The sequence below is a fragment of the Osmerus eperlanus genome, chromosome 23 (assembly GCF_963692335.1).
Source record: "Osmerus eperlanus chromosome 23, fOsmEpe2.1, whole genome shotgun sequence".
Classification (NCBI taxonomy): Eukaryota; Metazoa; Chordata; class Actinopteri; order Osmeriformes; family Osmeridae; genus Osmerus; species Osmerus eperlanus.
Genome location: NC_085040.1, coordinates 7,947,019 through 7,970,731, shown reverse-complemented (window position 1 = coordinate 7,970,731; position 23,713 = coordinate 7,947,019). Strand labels below are relative to the sequence as shown.

Sequence of the window (23,713 nt, the reverse complement as noted above, 5' to 3'; positions counted from 1 at the left end):
GGAAAGGGGGTGAGGGAGGGACACGAACACGGAAAAGGTAGAAGCGGCACGAAAAATGGAAAAGAAAAGAAAACAATAAGGATGCTGTATCGGCAAGAAGCGGGGGAGAAAGGGATCTCAAAGCAAGGAGGTGGACTAAGAGACTAGCACCTCATTCTCCGACATCAAATGGAGTGGATGGATAGAGGGATAGTCGGAGAGGTGATCAGTCTGACCTCAACCTATTTTGATGTCTTTTTTTTTTATTTGTACTTTTATGCACAGTGGAAGTGAGAGCAAGGGCTCTCTGAGGGAGGCCCCCAGTCTTCTGGAGGAGAAACGGTTGGCGAGGACAAAAAAGGGAATGAAAGACGAGCAAAAGCCAGAGTATGTTAACCCTTGTGTTATCTTCGGGTCATTCTGACCCATCAGTCATTGTGACCCACCCTCGTATTGCGACAGATTTACCGCATATAAAGACAAAGTGAAGCATTTTCTTTTAACCGTTGGGCTGTCTCAGACCCCCCACATTGCAAAGGTTAAAAGAAAATTATTTTAATTTGTTTTTGTATTGGGTAAAATTGGGTAAACACAACGATGGTTCGTTATGAACCTTTGGGTCATGTGACCCGAAGGCAGCACGAGGGTTAATGTGAACAAGGAAGAGGGGGGTTCAAGAATGTACTGTAGGTACGAAGAGAGAAAAATGCAAAGAAAAGAGAAATTTGTCGTTCCTCAACAACTTTCTGCACGTCTCCTCCGGAGTCGTTTTGAACCTGTTGGCTCGTCTGGTCCCTCCTTCCGACCACGCACTCCTTTATGTCTCCACAATCCCTCTCAGTCTTCCAATCCTCATCCCCAGCCCCCTCTTTTTATCTTTCAAACAATCCAGACTACACAAGATTAACACGGAAAAATCCTGTTCTCCCTATCCTGCTCCGCACAAGAATCCAAAACCAAGCCGAAGTGGACTAACCTATACTTTCTTGTTTCAACCCAAATTTTAAAAAAGGAAGCTTTTAAGTATAACATAGCAACGACAACAAAATCCTCTGACTTATGACTGTCCTTGGCAGTCTAAAACCTAAGTGTGAAGGAGCACAGACGTGCAGGCAGAAACTGTCATGTTGTAACAAACTAATGAAAAAGGATTACACAGCCACCAATGGGAAGTGTCGACGTTGACACAATAGGCTGTACTGTATTTCAAATCATATTTAATGTAGCACCTTTCTTTCTCGGGTCACTTTAGGGACACGGGGTTTGGAAGGAGCACGGAGTAGAGTGTGTGTGAGTTGTGTGTGCCTACAGGTGGCATTTCCTGTTTCTCGAAGCACAAACATGGCTCGACCTGTCGGACCAAATTCCTTAATGGGGTGAGGGAAATACAGATGGGTAAGGTTGGATCTGCAAAAAGTTCTACAACAAAAGGGCATGCCTGCACACAGGACGCACACTCACATGCAACTGTGTTGGGGAGTTTGTCAAACAGTAAACAACCCTCCCCCAACCCCCACCACCCCCAACCCACCCTGAACCGCCCTTGATTCATTCCTCTCTGAGGTGAATGATAGATCACACCTTAACGCCCGGGCCGCTGACTGTTTAGACAAGCCGCCGCTGAGACGCTTGTACCCCGGCAGCGCCGAGCGCTAACTCACTGAGCTTTGAACATCTGCCGGAGGGCGGTGAGCCCAGGTAGAAGAGAGGAAGACTAGGGGAGAAGAGAAAGGAGGGGAGGGTGGGGTGGGGGGGGGGGTTGACAGCAGAGAGGTGAAAAGTGCACGCCGAACGGTGCTGGATGAGTACACGGGATGAGAGTCGGGAGAGCGGGGGAGAGAGACGAGAAAAGGGAGACAGATGAGAGTCAAAGTGTGTGTGTGTGTGTGTGTGAAAGAGAGAAGGGGGGATGTGCATGGATGAATTTCAAGAGCCGGTGAAGTGTGTTATAGGGGTCATGGTGGGGTGGGGGGGGGGTCACTTATCTTGTAGCCATTCAAGCACTGCATATTCCTGCAGCTCACTCTCGCTCTCTCTCTCTCTCCTTCTCTCACTCGCTTGCTCACTCTTATTGTCTCTACCCTCACTCGTCCCTCATTCCTCCTCTCTCTCTCCCACAACCTTATCTCCTGTTTTCTTTTGCCAGCGATTCGGCTGTATTTAGCAGCTCTTTATCACATCTTGTCCCACACACACACACACACACACAAGAAGTAAGTTCTCCTTTTCCTGTCGTGGCCCCCCACTGGCAGGCTGCCATACAGTTTCCTCTAGTCTCTCTCTCTCCCTCTCTCTCTCTCTCTCTCTCTCTCTCTGGCTGTGTGTGTACAGATACAGCTGCAGAAGCACCACCAAGTCGCCACTACGCCTCCCTGCTCGCTTGCGCCGCAGATCACCTCTTTGATCCGGAGTCCTCTGTGATGACAGTTCATGTCACCCCAGGGTGAGAGGCAAGAGGCCACGGGTGCACTCCACGCAGACACAGTCTGCCCGGCTCGGCCCGGGACCGACACTGACCCCTGTGTCGCGGGTCAAGCTGCGAGCTATTCATTGTGTGACGCGCATTGTTAGCGCGCGGAGAGGAAAATACAGCGTGGCGTTTTCTCTGTGTGCACAAGGGGGTCTGTTTCCATTGAGGGAGGGTTCTAATTGCTTTAGTGGCGGGCGAGTTACTGTTACAGTAGCAGCCAGGTCTAAAGCAACATACCTGAAGCTTTGTTTGGTTAGTGTGTTCTTACACACACGCGATGGGGTCTTAGATGGACTTGGCAGGCTACTGGGAAGGCTTCTCAATGTGGACAAGATGTACTGTAGCAATGATCTACCGTGCAAGGTGGAAAGCGGTCAGTGGTTCCCCATTCATTAACTTGAAGTCTGTGTGTGCGTGTGTGTATGTGTGTGTGCGTGCGCGTGTGTGTGTGTGAAAATTATGCAGCTGTGTGAACAGGACCTTGGCCAGGACCATTTCCTTCCTCGGACCCCTTGTTAAAAATCTATGAGATGTCTAGTTATAGGTTTTTGTATTATTGTCATCATAATGGTTAATCTGTAACATATATTATGGAGTAAGTCATATTCTGAATGTACTGTATATGCAAACGTTAGCATTAAAGAGGCTGTCTTCCCTATTCATCCCTGGCAGCAATAAAAACATTGTTCTCTCATTTAAATTGAGAATTTGTCCCTTTTTTTGTGTTTCTCTCTCCCCCAGTCTCTCTCTCCCCCAGTCTCTCTCTCTCTCTCTCTCTCTCTCTCTCGTTCTCCCTCTTTCTCCATCTTGCTCTCTCATTCCCTCATTCTTTCTCATGTACTCACGATCAAGAGTTCATGGTAGAGATCATTCTTTTGGATTCAAAACCAAATGACTGTGACCTCTGTTAACCCTTGTGTTATCTTCGGGTCATTCTGACCCATCAGTCATTGTGACCCACCGTCGTATTGCGACAGATTTACCGCATACAAAGACAAAGTGAAGCATTTTCTTTTAACAGCTAGGCTGTCTCAGACCCCCCACATTGCAAAGGTTAAAAGAAAATTATTTTAATTTGTTTTTGTATTGGGTAAAATTGGGTAAACACAACGATGGTTCGTTATGAACCTTTGGGTCATGTGACCCGAAGGCAGCACGAGGGTTAACCATGGAATGTAGAAGTTAGCGGTCTGTTGGACGACATCAAACAGGCGTGTGTTTTTGGCTGCGTGTGTGTGTGTGTGTTTGTCTACATGTTGACGTGTGTGTGTTCCCTCCCCACAGTGCTCAACGGTCCTCCCATGTCTGTGAAGAAGGAGAGGGAGGCCGAGTTTGTCCTGAGCAGGAGGGAGCAGCGCAGCGGAGAAGTCATCTGTATCGACGACTGAACCACACACACACGCGCACACACACATTCAACTTGCTATTCATAGAACAGACATCCAGTACTTACACACATACAGTGCTTTCTTTCAAGTCACTTGAACTAAACTAGGTTTTGAGAGTAATTTTCCATTGAAATTCTAATTACTAAATGAATTCCATTTATATGGAAATATTCCTAAGTATATAATATTTCACTACAGTGGTAAGTTTAAGTAAACTTGACTTCTAATGGAAAAAATCCTACATTTGTTATGCAAAGAGTTAAAGCTGGGGTTTAATTAATATCTAACCAACAAACCGTCAGTATGTATTTACCATATGTCCCTTAAACAGTCTTTGCTACCACCTGTAACAAACTGTTCTACATTGACAAACAACTTCATTTTCTAGAACGGGCCTTGACAAATACACTACAGACTAACACTCCTTATTGGAACAGTGACACACACATACGCAGTACACACACACACACACACACCAAATTGAGGTCCAAGCAGTCACATATCTTGGATGGCTCAATCTCCCGTAATCTGCCTCACACCAGTACTCCTCCCACAGAACTTTCCACCCTTCCCCTACCTCTGAAACCTCACTCGAACCACTCACAGAACCTCAACCCCAGACACCTACAACCTGACCATTGACCTTCTGGTCTCCAGCGATGACAGGAAGCTGCATGATTTAACGTGTGAACTGTCTGGCCTACTCAACAACGCTCTAAACATCCATCCTCTGAAAAGCATGCTATGTTCACAATAATGCTGTCTCGTGGAAGGAGCTATCTTGTCTTTCTCAAGCCGTGCCTACAGTATTTCTTGTGCTGTTCTCACCTATCCCAGGCCCGCCTAAACCATTTGTCGTCCTATTTGAGCATGTAAGGTGAAAAAAAAGAGGTTCTGAACCTGGCGGAATCCCTTTGCATTTTTGTGTTGAAAAATACTGATAATGAAGAGTCGACCGTTCAACGGGATTATTGAATGACCTGCTCCGCTTTGTCATTCTGTATATGGATGACAGGTCAGATGCGGATGTAGTGTACTTTCATTAGCAAGGCATACAGTGTTATATAGATTGACTATCCTGAGCTAATTCCTTCCCCTTGTTCCTGTCCCTCCCACCCCCATCCTTTAAACTACAGCCCCCCGTCCCCCACCTATCTTTCCCCCCCCCTCTTCTATATCAGTCCCTTTTCCTGTTAGTTTTTTCGACTTTATACTTCTTTCTATGAATTCTGTGATATTCTTTGCATATTTAAACTTGGCTCATTCGTGTTCTCTTGTGTTTTTACTCTTGTTACTACAGCTATGATTATTATTGTTGTTGTCCTTGTTGTCCTCGCTGTTACTATCGAAAAGAGCTTCTACCAAATGAGGAGTTGAGTTCATTATGAATAAGTCGATTTGGCACACAACAAATCTCTCCACCAGATCTTATAATCAAGAGAGACAGAAACGAAGAGGTTGAGATAACTTCGGAGTTAGCTTGAGTACGCCACACAAAAACCTTTCCCGCTTACATACTAGATTTGGGGCTTGCAAATAACATATAACATATTATAGACCACACATGTAACCCAAAATGCAGTCATGAAGAGATTAAACATATGATATAATGCCAGTGAAGGTACATTTACTTATTCTCCGGAAACTCAGAGGTTGTTATTAGGATTGAGTACATTTTATATACTGTATCAACAAATACGCCTTAAACATAGCTGTAACTGTAAAGTCAAAACTAATCCTATGTCAATTCTGTAAATGCTAGCTGAAATAGTCCAATGTTAGTTAGACCAGGGCCTATTTCAAATGATTAAAGTAGTGAATCTAATTTATTTTCCCTAAACTTTTGACATTCAACACTAGCGTACCAAGTAAAAGCATTTTACCAGTTACTTTACAAAATAGGAAGTGTTTTGCAAACCCTCCTCTAAAATCAAGCACTTGTGTTCTATTTCCGTTAGTTTCCTTCATATAATTTTTTATTTTAAATGTTTTTCTCTGTATCTTGTGTCACAGTGTACGTTGTTGTGCCGAACAATTGATGAGTGGCAGTGAAACGTGTCAATAATGATACATTATTGATTTTTCTTTTTTGGGGGTTTGTAATAAAATCGAATGAAATGAGAGCATACAAATCAGGAATTGTGTATTCTTAAACAATCTGAAATAATTCCAAAGACAACCATAAGATCCTTTAAAAATAACAGGAATGATATATCAACACCCACATGCTGTACTTTAACTGGCTTATTGAATACAGGGTTGGCATTGTGGTCAGTATTGCTCCAGCTCCATGGCCTTGCTACGACAGACTGTGTGTGGGAGATAAAGCACTCTGGGATGGTGACGTACACGAATTAATCCTCCAGCTCCCTATGAGAACACCTCTGTGTGTGTGTGTGTGTGTGTGTGAGAGAGAGAGAGAGAGAGAGAGAGAGAGAGAGAGAGAGAGAGAGAGAGAGAGAGAGAGAGAGAGAGAGAGAGAGAGAGAGAGAGAGAGAGAGAGAGAGAGAGAGAGAGAGAGAGAGAGAGAGAGAGAGAGAGACAGGGCTGTCAATCACACATGATGACACAGGCGATGAATGCACCAGTAGGTTATGATTTAACAACTCCTGTAGTGTGAATCCTCACCCTATTTACTATTCAGCAACAGCAGTGGTGTCACTGAGGATATCTGAATGCTGTGAAAATAAGACCCATCTGCCATACATTGACAATGCTCAGACCAAAACGAGTTTTGAATTAAAATGGTAAGACTCCTTAAATTGACAAAAATCTATGGAACAGCACTCCTAATTTCCAGTATCAGAGTAATATTAAATTGAAGACAAGGAAACAATTAAATGGGGAAAATACAGTTTTTTTTATACCAGTACTGAACTCAATATTTTACAAATGTTTGTAATTCTTCTCCAGACATCCTCTTCCTTGTCCTGTTTCTATGTATTTTCACAAACAGACGTCTTTGTGCAATATAAGTATTTTTAAGTTGGTAATAAACTTTGACATTTGAAAATTATGAAATAATTGGGAGGAAAGTCTATACAGGAGGAAAGTACAAGTCATTAGAGCCTTTGAGCTATAAGTTTAAGATTCACATTCAGGAAGTGAGAGCTCGGAAAGGGAGTGCATGTGAGCGCACATGCACATGCCTGTGTGTGTGTGTGTGTGTGTGTGTGTGTGTGTGTGTGTGTGCGCTGAAGGGCACAGACAGGGAAATGTGAGGTCCAAAAAGGACTGTGCGGTGCAATGAAAGAGGAAGAGGAAAAAGATGAGGAAATCTGACAGGAAATATGTCTACATCGCAATACCACATGCTCCATTAGTGAACGAATAATGTTGAATGGTTATTTAAGCCGTTTGGAGATGAAGACAAGAATGAGACCTATATTGCTGTGGTTAAGTGCTGAAAAGAAACTAATATAAATGTACTGTACACAAACTACTTACAAACAAGAGTGTAAGTGCTGAACCACCTGATAGAAATACTATGTAACTGTCTAGTACAGTATTAATAAAATATGCATCTAGTAGTATTGTATTAATACCACTCTGAAATAGTACAGCAAGCAGCATATTAGCCCATCCAAAATGTACAACTGTATATAACACACTGTGATTTTTCATTCCAAAATTACCAATTCCATCCTAGATTTTTACATAATATGAATTATATGATCTTACAAAAACATAATAACATGTAATAAGTAGTAATGTAGTACTTCACAATCAGAAAAGGTTGGATAAGATGATGGTTTACCACCTGTTTAAAGACAGCAATTCTGCAGAATATAGATAGATCTCAGAAACGTGAGAAAGCCTTTCAATTTCTCTTTGCACAAGTGAGTGCAGCTACCAGTCTGTATGCTGCTTGGAATTCCTTTTACATCCTTCTTTAAAAAGCAAGTGCAAAGTGCAGAGAATCTTTGCACACACAGAAGTTCAAGGACTCTAACATGTAACCGATATGCAATATGGTTCCCATCGCACAATAGAATTTCCAGAACATCCACAGCAGTTGTTTTGTCCATCAAGAAAGTTCAGTTCTTAAATGCTGGGCCAGTTCACTGGCTGGTTGGCCCTCAAACCAACAGGACAGATTCTAGAGAGCCAGTAAAGTTTCTCTAGTAAGTCTCGAAGTGCTTTAAGTCTTCTCTACCAGATGTTTGTGTATTTGAAAAGAAAGTCATTCACATCTGACACATGAAATTAACCCTGTCATAAATCTTTTGATGAATCCATTGATCACAGAGTCTGTGTTCCACTGATACAGGTCCGGGTCAAATAAATCAATAAAATGTTCCTCTCAGTTGACTTTGAAGATGCTGAAGTAATGTTTTCCTCCGGGGTGAAGACTGAGATCGGGGCCGGTTTTCGTCTTCAACTCGGACCCTTTCTCTAGGCGCAGGAGGCCAGACACCTGGCAGGGTTTGAGGAAATGGAACTGGTGGTAGCCTGCGGCCGGAGTGGTCCCATAGCCCTCTATGCACTGCAGCTTCTGTTCTCTCTGACCCTTGACCTGACCCTTGACCTCCACATCCAGCTTTATATACTGGGACTGGTTCTCATTGAACAACACCTGATGGAGACAAAGATGAATCATAGGTTTAGTTAGAGGTAGATACTGTGAATGAAGAAAGAGGGTGCTTTCAGAGGAGCAAGAGGGGCATACGGAAACTACAACTCCCAGAGTCTCACCTGACAGTACAGGAAGTAGACTCCTGCTCTTTCCACTGTGAAGATGCCAGTCTCTTTGCTGTACCTGACAGCCCTACTCATATTCAACTGTTCGTCCTCCATCCATCCCTTTATGAAGCCGTCCTGTCCGACTAGATGCGCGCACACACAGACACGCACACACACACACACACAAACGGTTAACAATAAAAGAGCCATCTAGGGACTAGCTCAACTCCCAAGAATCATATTCAACCATCTTTGCCATCATTCACCTTTATTGCGCTCACCTTTCTCGTAGGACTCCTTGGTAACTAGTGGAAAGACAGAGAAGGGAAAGTCAATTAAGATTTTATGGCCGCAATTGTATAGCGGTGTATGATTGAAACCACTTTAACAGATGCTCCATTCAAAGCCTCTGCAAATCTGCCAAGCCACTTACTTTCAAAATGAGAAGCTACTTTCTTGCCATTTCCATTCCTCTCTCTTTTGCTTCTCCCTTGCAAAGGGAAGGAGGAAAGAGCATGAGTAAATATGACAGAGTGGAGGAAAAAACAGACACCATTTTTATCCAAGCAAAGATAATATCAAGAGCTGTATCTCAGCAGCCATCGTGTATTCATTTGCGGCCGTTTAGCTTCCACCTGAATACTTTAACTGTTCAACCAGATGGAGATGGATTTCTTTCCCTTGCAATGATATCTTTCCTTCAACTCTTAGTTTGTCAGTCAGTGAATGTGGGCTTTTTTCTGATCTTGGCTATATTCAGAGCCAGATGGTTTCAGTCAACTAAAAAACACTGAATGCAGACAGGGGGAGACCAAGTCAGACATAAAGATGGAGGGAACGAGAGAGGGGTAGATGTGATATGTTAAACAGAAGATTGGGGATTAATTGAGCAGATTAAGTAAGCAGTATGAAAAATAAAGCGCAAAAACCTTTGTAGAAGTGTGTCTTTGTGTATGTCTGTGAGAGTGTGCCACATAGAGAAGCATATTTGGCAGCTTTAGAACACAAAGGAGTTGTAAAGACCCAGTCAGAAAAAAGGTTTTGTGCAACTGCCATGGCCAGCACTCAAACAATCATAATAAATACAAAAATGGGGTGGGGGGAATGAGTACTCTTGGTATTCTACAGCGTTGTTTTATCTCTAGTAATTCAACTGAAGCTGGCAAACCCTGATATCTCTAAGATACTGTAGATACTGCATATGAACATTCAGATACTGTATTTTTTAGAATGGAGCCTTAGATAGAAAACTGCCAAAATGACAGTGGGTCAGATAGGTCAGATGGGTGACTTTATAGAATTAGTATTGTCTGTGGGTCTGCATAGAGACTTTGAGACAAGTTTTGGAGAAATTGTATTTCCCTAAAAAAGGATTGAAAGAAATCCGTCAATCAAAACTGAAGGAGAATATTGTATTTAATACTATTTGGAGTTTTTAGATGTATGGTCTACTCTTACACAAACCTAGACTACAACCAGTATGGAAGATAATTCAGTCCAAATATACTATCCAACATAGATTAGAAATTCCATAGCAGTATTGCACAGTGGTGACGCTATCAAAACTATACGTATTGCAATGCTGGGTCACTGAAAAACACTCCTAAACTCTACAAAAAATGATAGCTTTTGTCATAGTCTTGTCAGACTAAAAATCTCTTTTGTTTCTGAAGCGTGCAACGTGGGCTGATTCCTCATGCCAGCTGGTTTTGCTGGTTTGAGTCCGTTCAGGGCAGACCTGTAATTTTTGAATCGGTCATCCAGCTGCCTACTGTTTCCTGTGTCAACTTTTAGCAGCGGGTGCCCACGAGACCTAACCAAGGTGTCACACCAGCCAAGATTCCCCTGGTGGTGCTAAAATGTTGTTCCCGAAAGAAGAAAAAAAGGCTTGAGTATATTATGTCTGTTAGGATGTTGTTGACTGTGCTGTGTGATAGAGGGAGGTTTCTGTAGTAGAGCTATTTGGATTACATCCAACTTCTAAAGACCAGCACAAACAGTACCATCTCTCTTTACTCTTTGGCCCACCAGCAACTCTCTCTTTTCCAGAATGAGCTGAAAAATTGCCTTTCGCTGAGAATTCACCTGTACCGAGAGAGAATGAGAGTGAGAGAGAGAGAGAGAGAGAGAGAGAGAGAGAGAGAGAGAGAGAGAGAGAGAGAGAGAGAGAGAGAGAGAGAGAGAGGATGAAAGAAGGCCATCACGTTAATCATGGTACATTTTATTATGACATTCACTTGGCTTGCACAGTATGATTTACACATCCATGAGATTTCAGGCAACCACATTAACATCCAATCTTACCAGTATCTGACTCCCAATTAAATGTGAGGCTCATAATAGGTTAGCCACTTCCTCCTAAACCAGTTGTGACACCTAATGCTTGTTTTAGTGCCTCACATTCCTGGCATTTCTTAACTCCCCTGCACAAAGTGAAGCAGGAAGGGAAAAAAATGAATTCTGTCTAGCCAGCAAAGTTTCTCTAAACTTCAGATGGGGCCTGTACAGTTTGTATGCCAAAGGGGGCCTGTGTTTTATATAGGGAGTAAGGAGTGCGAAGGGAAGAGGGAGTTTGAGGTCCTGTAGAAAACTGTAAACTTGAGATTGGGTATGGGTAGACTAGGAAATGCTAATGTAAATGGTATGAATATCCAATGATTGGCAGAACAGTTGAACTGTCACGTGCACAAGCAGGATCAAAGTTCTGCGTGGCAACTTAATGTTTTTAAAGCTGGTGCATTTCATTCGCAGACATTTGGTGCATTGCATTTCAAGTTACCTGAATATATGGTGGGCTTACATGTTGCAAATCGCTTAACCACAATTAGTGAAATGATTTAAGCAGCTAAACGCTTCACTGCAAGCGAGTTGCCTATAATGTGGGTTCACGCCAAAGAATTCAAAGGTTTTCCAGTAAATTGGACTAAAATTGGAATGCAACTGGCGGTAGAGCGACTCAACTTGGCAAGGATCCCTTAAACGCAAAATAAGCAATAACTTCACCGCTAGAGAACACTTATTGGTAAGCAATAAAACTGCCACAGCAAACCAGAGAACACCAGCAGAGACGTGGCCACTGTTAGTGTACAATTTAGCACCACTGGGTTGCGGGGAGACTGGGGGAGAGCAGTAAGCTTTGCATTTTTCCATAGACCCCCACGAGGTTTCCCGTAACAGAGAATCAAAAGTTGCATAAGACTCTTCAAACCCTTCTAAAAAAGTTAATGTAACAAATTACATAAATGCAATTACAACCGAAAGCAACCTATGCAAAGTGAGAAGCACTTTCATACATACCTGTTCCAGTCGCTCTTGCAATGTTTTGAAGGAATGGGACAGGTCCCTAGTTTGTCGCCAAGTCCACACTGTTAACATTGCGCTGCAAGCGGCGAGCGACAATGCGACCATGGCCATGAATGCCCACAGGAACCGAAGTTTACTCGCTCTTCTTCTCTGCAGAACTCGTTGCATTGTCGTGCAGACTGTCAAGTCAACTACTATCGCAGACTTTCTCAAATTGCCATTGTAACTTCATCCTGCTTTGACAGAATTCCAGAAAATTCTGGATCAGGCGCACGAGTATATGTCATTTGTTTGATCGGATTTATTTATTTTATTTGTATGCAATGTCAGGCCATTCCATGTCTGTCAAAACAGTCAAGCATTAAATAGCCTAAATAAAACGTCCAGCAAGCTTCACTCCTTAATTAAATTAAGCAAATTAGCTATCTATACCGTATACAGATTGTGTCCAAATGCTCGAGATGTGGGGATGTTAAATCAACTGCTGCATCCTTCTCCCACTTGTTTCGTTGACACAGCGCAGCTTCTTTCTGTTCTTCCCTTTTACCGCCTGCTGGGGGTCATTGTAGGGCTATGTGGGGCAGACCACATATGACCATGCACGCTCTATCCCCCCTTCAAAAATATGAATATTCCTTCACCAGACCAATGAGGCACATGAATGCAATGTAAAAAGTAAAAGTAAACAACCAGCCAGCACCTCTCTCTTCCAAAAGTTAAAGACATACTGAGCTTCTCAACTTACAGTGAAGGAACAGCACTGTGCATTTGTAACTTCCCGACGCGACCACAAGGTGGCCCTAATGTACAAGGTATAAAAGGCTAGCCATAGGCCCCTTCTGACCTGCATACCCTTCACTGACTTAATGTGCTCATGGAATGGAATGATTTGCCTTTTGACGGAGCGCAAGTACTATAGCCCTGAAAGTAAGACACCTATGCCTGTACACTGTTGTAGTAGAATCTCACATTTTACTGTTTGACTATGTTTGTTTGGTCTAAATTGTTCTATGTACTGTAAGCAAGGGTAGTTGGCATTTACATGAATAACCCAATACTGGCATATAGTTAGTGTCACAATACTTTATTTGACATGTTCAATGTAGACATACATTTTGTTCTTCACCTCAACTAGACGGTTTCTCACACTGTGTTCAAAATGTGTACTAAACTAAACACTTTTAGTCTTTACATGGTAGCAGCAGGGTTAGAACCCATTTAGTGACCATGTGACTGGTTCTAGGGCAGGGAACATGATTTTATGTAGTGCACTAGTGACATCATCACAATAACACTCACATTTCATGACAAACATTATAAAATGTATTTTCCCAAAACAATACATTTTATGAACGGATCACACATGAATGACATTATTCACTCTAAAAGTAATCTAAAAGGCTTGTCAGATTGCACAAAATATCTAAAATATCCAAGCACCAGTTTAAAAGACAAGGAATTACCTCACTGCATTCATCACTGAAATGGAACAATGACATTTGGTTAACAAAATCGACGTCTACTACTGTAAAGTATGCATATCAGAGAAACAACTTGACTGACACTAATACCGAGCAACTGTGATATTATTCACAGTACACACTATTACTCAATATCTCTATGAGGTGGTTATTTATTTAGACACAAACTGTATTTGTTGAAGGTATTCAGACATCTAGGAGGTAAACAAACACTAAGTAGAGGTTAGTAGGATTTTACTTACAGTTTGCTCTATTGTAGCTCAGTCTCTGCATGGAATTGTTTTTCTGTGCACTAAGAAGTATACCTTAGAATGGAATGACACACTACAGATGATCTTATGTCAAGAATATTTAAATGACCGTTTCTTCACACTATTGCACGGCAAATAATTCTTATGTTAAAAAAAGTATTCAATATTTCCACATTTGCAACTGATAACCCTTAACCAAGATGAAACTCATTTGCATAAACAAGCCTGAGTGTGCGCACTTATTAGCAGTAACATTGATTCAGTCCTGTTTTAAATGGAAAACAAGAATCCATTTCAAACATCTCAATGTGCTTCACAAAAACAGAACACTTACACCTTACAATTTTTGGACATTGTGTCGTACCAATGTTTGTATCTTTGGTTCCTCAAACCAGAGCTCTCACATGGTATTAATAAGTGTAAGTCTTGTAACATGAGTAAAGACAAGGTGCTAGGGGGTCACGACACATCACTCTTTCAAAACACGATACGATATGCAGTGCCCCGGTCAAGTACAGCCTTTTTGCATTGCGTTGGCCCTGAACCAAAATGTGAAAACTGCATCTTTTCCACATCACCACCGTTTATAATACAGATCTGGCATTGCTGTATATGATTATAAACGATGGAAAAACATTAAACCCATATATCTACACTATCATCCCACATCAAGGAGAAAGGGTAGGGTGCATCTTGAAAATAGTGGAACTGGGCCGATGAGTTTACCTTTATCCCTGATTGACCTCGGTACTGTAAGGAAGCAGAGGTCATGAACCCAGGAAGGGGGGGCTGGGCTTAAGGCTGTGCCAGGTGTTCCAGCTGTTCCCCCTCACAGCGCATGCAGTGGTAGCCCAGGTCTGCAGTCACATCAAAACAGCCCTGGCTCATGTAGAAGTCCAGAGATGCTTTGTTCCAGTCCAACACAGCAAAGTTCAGCTGAGTGCAGCCAGCAGCCAGGCCCAACTAGAGTGTAGGGGTGTTCAAGTGAGGTTAGGAGTACCACATATATGAAAAGGTCAAAGAGACACATAATACTGTCATAGTTCGGAAAATGAACTCTTAGGGGATAATTCTGTTGCCATAGAAGAATTATATTGTATAAGCCAATGCTTCAGGACAGATCCGACAAAATTGTGTGGGTAAAATAAACAGATTCTCCTCCACATACACACAAACAAACACACACACACACATACATAATAATACATACATCCAGAGGCAAGCATAAAACTGCAGTGGTAACACAACATCATTGCATGAAAGTAGACCACTAACACGTTGCCTCGGTGTGCAGTCTCCCTTACCTGAGCCACTTTGCTCATCAGTGCCTTGCCAATCCCTTTACCTTTCAGAACAAGACACACAAAGTAAAGGAGTGACTGATAACAACGTCAATGTGCTTATTACATTATGTCAATTACATACAGTGAGTCATAGTTCTACGTTTTGATAAATCACAAGATTAGGTGACAGAAATAGAAAACGTATGACAACTGATTACAGCCCTGGGCAGGGAGCTCACTGACCTCTGAACTCTGGCATCACGTACAGATCCTCCATATACACAGCCCGGCCCTTCCACGAGCTGTAGGAGAAGAAGTAGAGGGCATAGCCCACCTTTGAATGCCCTGCAAGCAAAGTCACTACAGTTACAAAGGGACAGACACACTCACGTTACCTTCCTGTGTTTTTAAACACACCGCCTGTACTGTATGAATGACAACTGCATTATCCATCATTTCTATAGACAGCAGACCCAAGCACCCGCACACACAGTCAACCAGACTTGCAGATGTTAGAATGATTAACCAGGTGGACACCACCATGATTCTTCTGGAAGTGGAAAAAGAGATGTGTCATGGAAGGAAAGGAGAGACCAGGACAGCAGTTGGAATGCAAATGTTCTCGTTCTGGTGGTCTAATAAAAAGAAGCTGTCCCATTACATAACTGGAAGTCGGAGTGGCCAACTCACCAGCACAAATAGCTAACTGAAAGAACTACGTTATTAACAACCAAACCAATTATCGCAAATTTCATTTCCGACAAGCTGTGTAATAGTTGCAACTAAATTTTTATGATAATGTTTTTTAATATCTTTATTCACAGCAAGGATTGGTGGAGTAGACAGACTGACGAAGACAAAAGCACGGTCCAGTTTCAGATGTGTTTTTTCTCTCACCTTCTTTGGTTCTGTGTTGCTCTGGCACCTCAGCGATGATACCGTGGAAGAACGGGTTTTTGGAGAACCCATCCTGCTCCAGGTCTACACAGATGAGTGACACGTTCATTAACAGAGCCTGAGCCTCAAATTAGAAGCTGCTTCAGTAGGGACCCTATGATCAAGGACGACTAACAACTGTGTAATACTGCGAGCCAATTACATTCACATACACACAGTTTAGTTATGACTGAATAATAGGTACTTTCTGATGACAGGTAATAATTAGCTACTGATGAACTCTGAAGAAAAAATATGATATAATTAATAGCATATAGGCCTACCTCTTTGTGTGATTTTCACCTGATCTGACACTTTCTCATATTCAGCCAGTTCCTGTAGGTGGACAAGGGGAACAATTTAACCTAAGTCATCCAGTCCTCATGGACGGGGGCTGTTGGGCAATACAGATATTTAGCCTATCAAAACCTAAACGGCTGAAGGGCATGCATATTGTTTATGAAGCAGTTTATAACGGTACATTGTAATTTTCCAACAGCAAACCATCTTTCGATGATAAAGTTGTCATATGTCACTACACGTCATCGTGATACCGTCAATAGTACCAAAGAAGCACAGCCTACAGGATACGTTGCAGTACTGTCATGTTATTGCAAGGCAGCCGAAAAAGAAACCAATGGATTAATTAAATATGCACCATTTTATCAGAATGATGACGGATTTGTATGCATAATATAACGTAATTCTGAAACGACGAATAGTCACCAATTACAACACGTGCGGGGCCGCGCTACTCGCGCTTAAGTAGATATGTCCGCTCACCAAGATCATCCTCGCAATGTCTTTGCAGTCTTCGAGTGTTGCAGCACGAATTGTGAAATCCATGTTGTTAAATGTATAATGGGGGATTATGTTATATAATTAAAAACTAAATAACGACTGATCCGGAAAAAAGAAGGAAAGGGAACTCGTTTCGAAATGAATCAAACCGGTAACTTAATAGCGCCCTCCTTACACTAGGTGGTGACTAAGGGAACTCTTGAAGGCTTTATGAAATACGGGCTACAGAATTCTAGTGTAGACTATTTCACAATTGGGCTTATTTGTGTTGTGTGCGTGTGTTGCCTTTTAAGTCTTCTTGGACATTTACACATTTATTATGGCCATAGACTCATTTATTCAGTAAGTTATTTAAAAATATATATCCAAATTATTTTATGTGACTTTTTTTTTAAATTGTGGAGGCCGAGTGACGCAGATTTAACCATGTGACTATAGCATCAGTGCTAGATATAACCAAATGATCTCATAAATCTTACCTCTCTCATGGGCCTACTGAATGAGAATGTTTCGCAGGTAAGACAACCATATGACACATTTTCTGCAACAAAACTGAACAGCTACCTTTTAATTTCATATAATAGACAATGATGTTCAGCAGTGTTTTCGTTAAAGGGTTCATTGGCCATTAGTTATAGGACCATCTAATGCCCTTATTGTCTGGTTTAATAATTATCTTTACCGTGTTAAAGTATTTTACTCACAAAAAAGAAGAAGGAAAAGGTGGGTACTTCAAGCTAAAAATAGGTTTGAGGGATTTGTCACAGACTTGTGCATTGAGAAGGGTACAGGGTGGGGAGGAAATGGGTTGGGGAGGGGGCCTGCTGAAGCCTTCGTTTAAAGCTTTCTCCCCCAAACTGTGTCTATTTATAGCTCCGACGCTTAAGGGAGCCAGGCGGTTTGACTCAACAGACTGACTAACGGTAGTTTTCTTTCTCTCCGCGTAAGCAAAAGCAGAGCTTGCCACCCTTTTCATCAGCTTTCCTGGGTCTGATGATGACGTACAAGGGTGACCCTTATGGTTTTTCATGGAAACATTGTAAATAAGTAGGTTAGGGGTGCGAACTGTGAACACAAGTTGCTTATGTCTAACTAGTGAAAGCAAATATAAAATAATTCACCAGGTACCCCATGATATTTGCCTAATTCCATCGAAATAATTTCTAAGTGAATACATATTTTTATTACATAGCCTATGTGCCTATATACACCTAGCCTATAGCCTAGGTGTAATAGGCTGCGTCTCACTATAGGCCCTATGTGTAGGCTAATCAGTGTGAACTCACTGATTAGGCTACTTATTTGATATGTGTAATGCATGTGGACCATTCAGTTTGAAACAATGTTTCTGTTGCTCATACAAGAGTATTTCAATGACTTAAATCGTTATCCACAGACATTTCATTTGATATTTCTGGTAGAGACATCGATGAAGGACATGTCTCAGTAAATAAGTAGCAGAAAGGCCTAATATAAGGATATTCACATTACAGACACCTCTAATAAAAGGTAGGCAATGACTTATGTCAACTTGGTTGACCAAATGGAACGTTTTATTGTCAGTGTCACCAAATAAACTCAATATAGGCTACTGAATGCAAGTAGACCTCTGCTTCAACAAAACAAATATACTGAAGTAGTCTTGTACAAATGAATAGGCTACATGTTACATAGTCTAGAGTCCTAGATATGAGGCATCTAAAGAGTTGTTTCTATTTGAACAAAGGGACTGGTGTTGTGTTATTCTCCCCTCACGAACAATTTGGTAGTCCCTCTTGGTTTGTACAGGAAACTGCCTCTTTTTCCTGTTTAGTCTATTCTGTGATTGGTTCTTAGCTAAGGACAATTTTTTATTTAAAATCCCGTCAACACCACCGTTAGAAAACGTAGTGATGTAAAAGACTGTAAAAGTCCCAATGGGTATCAGACAGTCAAAGCAAAGTACAGTTAGGCCTACAAGAAATGTAAGGCCTGCACCTTCAACCAACCAGTCCCATCAAGCCCATTTTTGGACATATTGAGTGTAGCCTATCAACGCTGTTGAACTGGGATTCTTTAACAGATAACATGGTCTGCAACACTAAGAACAACATCCCAACCCACTGTTTGAGGAACGGTATTGTGATACAGCACTATTGGTGGCTACTGGCTAGACGCCTTCAATTAGGCTACGTTTATCTCCAGCGGTTGTTGTCAGGGCTGCCCACAAAGAAATTCATAAGTGTTGATACTTCAAAGCTGTTTCATGTACCCTCTCTTTCTTTCTCTGCCGTTGGGATATATTGGCTCAAGCCACAGCATAACTGTTTAGCCTACCAAGTCGTGTTAAAAAGGCGACTAAGACAAACACGCACATTGGTCAGGCAGCACCACGGTATATCTAACACTGTGTACAAGGATAAGTGGATAGTGGAAACGGTGGGGTGTGAGAACAACTCAAATTATAATAGGAATTCCCCTGAACCACCCCTCACCCAAACTATTACAACCACAGTCAACGCATGGTGTCTGACAGCCAAAAGGAAATGAAGTCATCCTGAGACTGATGCAACGCTCCCGCAAGAGATACCAGAAAAAAATCGTAAAGCAAAGAAATTCTCCCGCACTCCACTGCAAATCTAAAAGCCACTTGCGAACCATAATAGGAAATGTGCAGACTTTGTGTCACTGCGTGAGGCAAACAAGTGGGCAGACGCTTGCTTAGCCTGCCTTCACACTAAAGCGTTTATCATGTGACTCAGGATGGATTGGTCACTTGATGTCTGGCCCTGGTCATCGGACTTTCGGTCGAAAATTAAACAATAACTTGTATGCTAACAATAACTTGCTAGTACATTCTAGATAAAATAGGATAATAGGGATATGAGCCAAAGGGGTGTTAAGTGTAGAGGAAAAAAGAGTAGGCCTATTGTAAATCAAATAAAAGCTCACAGTGAGATATTTTCAGTGCCAAAAGGACACAACTGAAAAATGAACTGTGGTTGTTACTCAAAGAAAACTTAAAGTCTTAACAGTAAATGTTGAGTTTAGGGCAAACATTTGGCTCCCCTGTAAAAGCTTATATGATATGACCTAACTTAGGCTCCAAGCCGTTGATGTGGTCAGTAAACCTACATAGTAGATAACTCACCCTTTCATGGGTTCCAAAAAGATTAGTTATGTCCATATAGAAACTAAAGGCAACTTAAATTAATAATGTGTATTATTTTTTTTTACAAAATCTATTTGTTACCTAGAACGTTGGCCAGTCAGTCAAGCTATCCTAACCCCTAAGTGAGCTTGTTGCCACAGTATATTTCAGCATCTCAGGAGGCTATAATGCAGCATGTGTTAAAAAGGACACAGCATACACGTATGTGTTTATAGATTTTATATATATATATATATATTGTTTGTGTCTAACCAAGAAAATGATTAAGGCTAAGACCAGCAGCAAGAAAGGAGAACTCACAGAGCAACTTTTTCAATAGCTGTCTCAGCTCTGATGAACAACACCACAAACTGCCACTAGTATTTATGGCAAGCCTACTACATACAACCAGGGGGTCATTCATCACTCCACTCTGACCTATAAAACATTGTACGGTAAGGAACAAAACAACAAAGCCACTTCTTATTTCTCTGTAGTAAACTTTGTACAGAGCACATTGGCTTTATGGGAACATATTATAAGTAGGCTACACACACTTTCATGTAGGGTGCATAGCCTGGCGGGATTCAGGGGAAATAGTTCCTCAAAGCTTGCAGTAACAAACCTTCAAAGCGGACACCTTGGCCGAGAGCCAGGGAGGGGTGTGGGACTAAGTGGGGTTTGAGTATGTATGAACGAGACTGGTTACCATAATAGAGATAAAACCCTCTTGACTGCTAATAATGAGATAACGCTGTCTGGAGATCGGAGGCTGTGTTGTTTATGGCTTCTTTATAATTCTAAACTGTAAAGGAACAATACAAAAGAAAACACTTACAACTCTTTCTGGTAATTCCCAATAGGAAAGCAGAATTTTCTTCTAAGAGCAGTTTTGGGAACAGGCCTGTTTTTGTGTCGCTGTGCTGAGAAAATATGTTGGGTGGGGTATGGGGAGACCTTTGGTAGTCTTTTCCGTAATACCATCCAAGAGTCTGGGAAGGGAATAGATTGTACTGAAACTAGGCCAAACTATCTTGTTCTTTTTCCTTGTTCTTTTGCTCTCTCTTTCTTTCTGTCTTTCTCACTCTGTCCCTCTCATGTGTTTTTTTACACACATGCACTCGTTAGTTTTCTTGTACGCTCTTCTCTTTGTCACACATACAGTTTTATACATACCTACACACACACTAAATACATGCACAGTCAAATACACACATCAACAAAACACCATTACCATGTCCAATGTCAGGACCATAAAATACAATACAGTACAGTATGCTAATCTCATAGTAGTGTTAGCTCAATTAGCTACAGCTATCCTAAAATTATTTTGGTTAGATGTTTCACCTGATGCAGACAGAAGTTCAAAGTCTGGGTCACTCAATAGTAATATTCGGTTTTATATCTACGATCAATGTAGAATATATTCAACTTAGTTATCAGTGTTCATTCACTTGACTGATCAATATAACTCTGAACTGGCTTTTCAGCTACCCTCCAAATGTACAAATGTCATAGAGAGTATTCTCAGACTGTTCTAATGATCAAAACACCTTTGGTACTTCTCCATTTATTATACAAAATTACTTCCTCAAGGTTTATCAAGGGATCATATTTCTGAAAAGGACAGTCTGTGGACTGTGGATAGATAATCCTGATGTAAGTCATGTCATTATCAGGTTCAGCGGCATAGAACTAGAGCACTTGGTTGCCAAACATTTTTGCACACAAATAACACACACACACACACACACACACACACACACACACACACACAGAAGGCTCTTTTGTATTACACATGCAGGCAGTACATATGTGTGTTGACATCACAAATCATTATGACTATTTTTATCCCATCCCTCATTCAACTTCCTCTTTTCAAGCAGTCATTTGTGGACAATAATATTTACATTGAGTGGAGTCTAGGGTCAATAGACTGTATATATATCATACATGAAACCTTGGGTAGAGTCTATGAATAGTATTCAGCTTGATCACAATATTTAACATGAGAGGGATAGAAATACTCTCAGTGGTAGAGCATTTGACTGCAGGTCAATGGTCACAGGATCAAATCCCTTTCTGTATATCAGTTTGGACAAAGAGAACTGCTAATTGATTACATTATCACTATAATCAGTGACAATCGGTTATTTCTGTAATTGACAAGGCACAATGACTTTGCTGAAAACAACCTTAGAAATTCTTTGCATTCTCTTGATGAGCCAACTCCCTAGGAGACCAGGCAGGTGAAACTGCAATTTGCACCTAAGAAAATAAATTTCCATTCATGCCATTCACGATTAATGTGGAAATATAGTACATCATAAATAAGATTGGTGGGGAGGAGCAGAAAAAGATCGGGCAACAAAGTCATCCAACAAGGGGTTTGTATTCTTAATAGTCCAACCAACATCTGTAAGGTTTGTGATGATGATAATGCCTCAGTATTTAAATCTGTGGGGACCTTATGTGAAAGTCAAAGGAACATAATGTGACTTTGTTATGCAACATTATATTGTTTTGAGTTATTTTCTTTTTCTGTCCTAAAAGCAATATCAGAACTACAGATCAGATTCAACAAACAAGAGATGGAACAAGATTCCAGAGAAAATTTCACAATCACAGCCATTTGTCTTTTTCTAGTCTACAGTTTGTGTTCTTATTGCAATGTCCCAACATTTGAATGTGAGGTAAGGCAGAATTGTTTTGTTCACTGCTGTGAATCTTCAAACTACAGTGCTGTTGGGATTTCATGCTACTCCGCCTTTTATCTTGTTATTTGATGAAACAGTTGATAAGCAATGGATACAAAGGTAACACTTTAGATCCAAATGCTTGTAATAAGTGTTGGTTCACTGGTAATAAGGCCTTAGCAAGCCAGTAAGTCTCATTAATGCATATATTAATGTTAACTAGAAAGGGTACAATTTCTGGGGAAATTGTAGGGTGTGCTTGCTTGCGTCGGTTGCACAGGGGTCCGTTTTTTAATGACATTTTTCCAACTGATATTTCTGTATATTTTATATAAAAATGCATAGGGCCTACTTATTATTTTAAAAAGATGACATAGATTTAAAAGCATCTTTTTTTGCTGCTCATTTAGCCTACAACTCAAAATACGAGTGAAGTGTAGAATGAAATATGATATCTTCTCATTTACCCTGCAAGAGGCAGCCTCATAGCTGAATCAAAACGAATACATTTGGCAGACCGGTGTAAAAATTGACCTAATCTCTATGACTTAAACGTCCTTTTAAGTTTTCCCTTCTCGTGATATTTTCAGGCATTTAGCCTAGCTACTCATATTGCATTCATTCATTAACCCCTTTGAAGATTATTCTACGACGTTACCCGGCAGTAGAAGATGGAATCGCGATTCAAACATTACCATCTGCTAACTGAAAATATGCCCCCCAAAACGTAAATAAACTTGACATTTATTTAGTGGAAAATCACTCATTCATAAAAAGCTCACTGGTAGCGATCATTGTCAGTAACAACACAAAATGCGATATAGCCCTGTGTGGAGAAGCTGCCCCGGTAAATTGTACTACTACGGTACAGTACTAGACTACTGCTGTGTTCGTCTTGGCGATTGCGTTGGTTGAATTTGATTTAACGTTCCGTTGTACGGTTTAGGCTGAAATTAATTATTATCATGAACAGATTGACAAAGTTTAGGCTGTGGCAATGAAGTTCAGGTTAGTAGTCAGATAGTTTCACCTATTGAAAGACTTGATTTAAGTAAGGGGAGTGCCGAACATGTTCTGTCGCCGTTTAACGTCCTAAAAAGCTGTGTAGATGTTTTTGTAGTGTGTCTCGCGTAGGCTACAGCGTTGCAGTGAGCAACACTGGTTTGAAACCACAGGTAATGATAATTTCACCAACAAATCGTTTACTTGTAATGTAATGTCATAATAAATCCTACAATGAAAATGTATTTGTGAGGAATGTTTATTTTAACGATTGAAAACAGATGCATCATAGACCACTGTAGTATGTGTT

General features: G+C 41.1%; 3 protein-coding genes across 5 annotated transcripts in view; 1 reads left to right on the top strand and 2 right to left on the bottom strand.

The window, feature by feature from the left end:
* chd3 (chromodomain helicase DNA binding protein 3) overlaps positions 1 to 5,960 on the top strand; it is a 28,507-nt gene extending 22,547 nt beyond the window's left edge. The window contains exon 41 of the mRNA XM_062449786.1: positions 3,734 to 5,960. Coding sequence (XP_062305770.1) covers positions 3,734 to 3,837 — 104 coding nt within the window. The 3' untranslated portion in view covers positions 3,838 to 5,960. The remainder of the gene's footprint in view (positions 1 to 3,733) is intronic.
* A 422-nt stretch (positions 5,961 to 6,382) lies between these two features.
* Positions 6,383 to 12,533, bottom strand: tnfsf12 (TNF superfamily member 12). 3 transcript variants are annotated; one of them, XM_062449788.1, is made up of 7 exons: positions 12,256 to 12,533; positions 11,818 to 12,056; positions 10,524 to 10,605; positions 8,954 to 9,010; positions 8,787 to 8,825; positions 8,533 to 8,663; positions 6,383 to 8,413 (listed from the first exon to the last, which is right to left on the bottom strand). In XM_062449788.1, exons 2-7 carry the CDS (start codon positions 11,989 to 11,991, stop codon positions 8,141 to 8,143), a joined length of 756 nt encoding a protein of 251 aa, XP_062305772.1. In that variant the 5' UTR covers positions 11,992 to 12,056; positions 12,256 to 12,533; the 3' UTR covers positions 6,383 to 8,140. The 3 variants fall into 3 exon arrangements, with proteins under 3 accessions (XP_062305772.1, XP_062305771.1, XP_062305774.1); XM_062449787.1 differs by having other exon boundaries at positions 11,818 to 12,533; XM_062449790.1 differs by having other exon boundaries at positions 8,802 to 8,825; positions 11,818 to 12,533.
* A 364-nt stretch (positions 12,534 to 12,897) lies between these two features.
* Positions 12,898 to 16,715, bottom strand: sat2a.1 (spermidine/spermine N1-acetyltransferase family member 2a, tandem duplicate 1). The gene is made up of 6 exons (XM_062449796.1): positions 16,558 to 16,715; positions 16,059 to 16,110; positions 15,736 to 15,819; positions 15,082 to 15,183; positions 14,860 to 14,900; positions 12,898 to 14,518 (listed from the first exon to the last, which is right to left on the bottom strand). The coding sequence occupies exons 1-6, from the start codon at positions 16,618 to 16,620 to the stop codon at positions 14,351 to 14,353; spliced, it is 510 nt and encodes a 169-aa protein (XP_062305780.1). The 5' UTR covers positions 16,621 to 16,715; the 3' UTR covers positions 12,898 to 14,350.
* Positions 16,716 to 23,713: the final 6,998 nt, after the last annotated feature.

Excerpts from the sequence above, each read along its gene's own strand:
- tnfsf12 (XM_062449787.1), bottom strand. The coding sequence starts at position 11,991 with ATGCAACGAGTTCTGCAGAGAAGAAGAGCGAGTAAACTTCGGTTCCTG. Across the intron at positions 10,606-11,817 it reads TGCAAGAGCGACTGGAACAG|GTGAATTCTCAGCGAAAGGC; the intron begins GTATGTATGAAA and ends CTCTCGGTACAG. Across the intron at positions 9,011-10,523 it reads CCAAAGAGTAAAGAGAGATG|GGAGAAGCAAAAGAGAGAGG; the intron begins GTACTGTTTGTG and ends TCCCTTTGCAAG.
- sat2a.1 (XM_062449796.1), bottom strand. The coding sequence starts at position 16,620 with ATGGATTTCACAATTCGTGCTGCAACACTCGAAGACTGCAAAGACATT. Across the intron at positions 15,184-15,735 it reads GCAACACAGAACCAAAGAAG|GGCATTCAAAGGTGGGCTAT; the intron begins GTGAGAGAAAAA and ends CTTTGCTTGCAG. Across the intron at positions 14,519-14,859 it reads TGATGAGCAAAGTGGCTCAG|TTGGGCCTGGCTGCTGGCTG; the intron begins GTAAGGGAGACT and ends CCTACACTCTAG.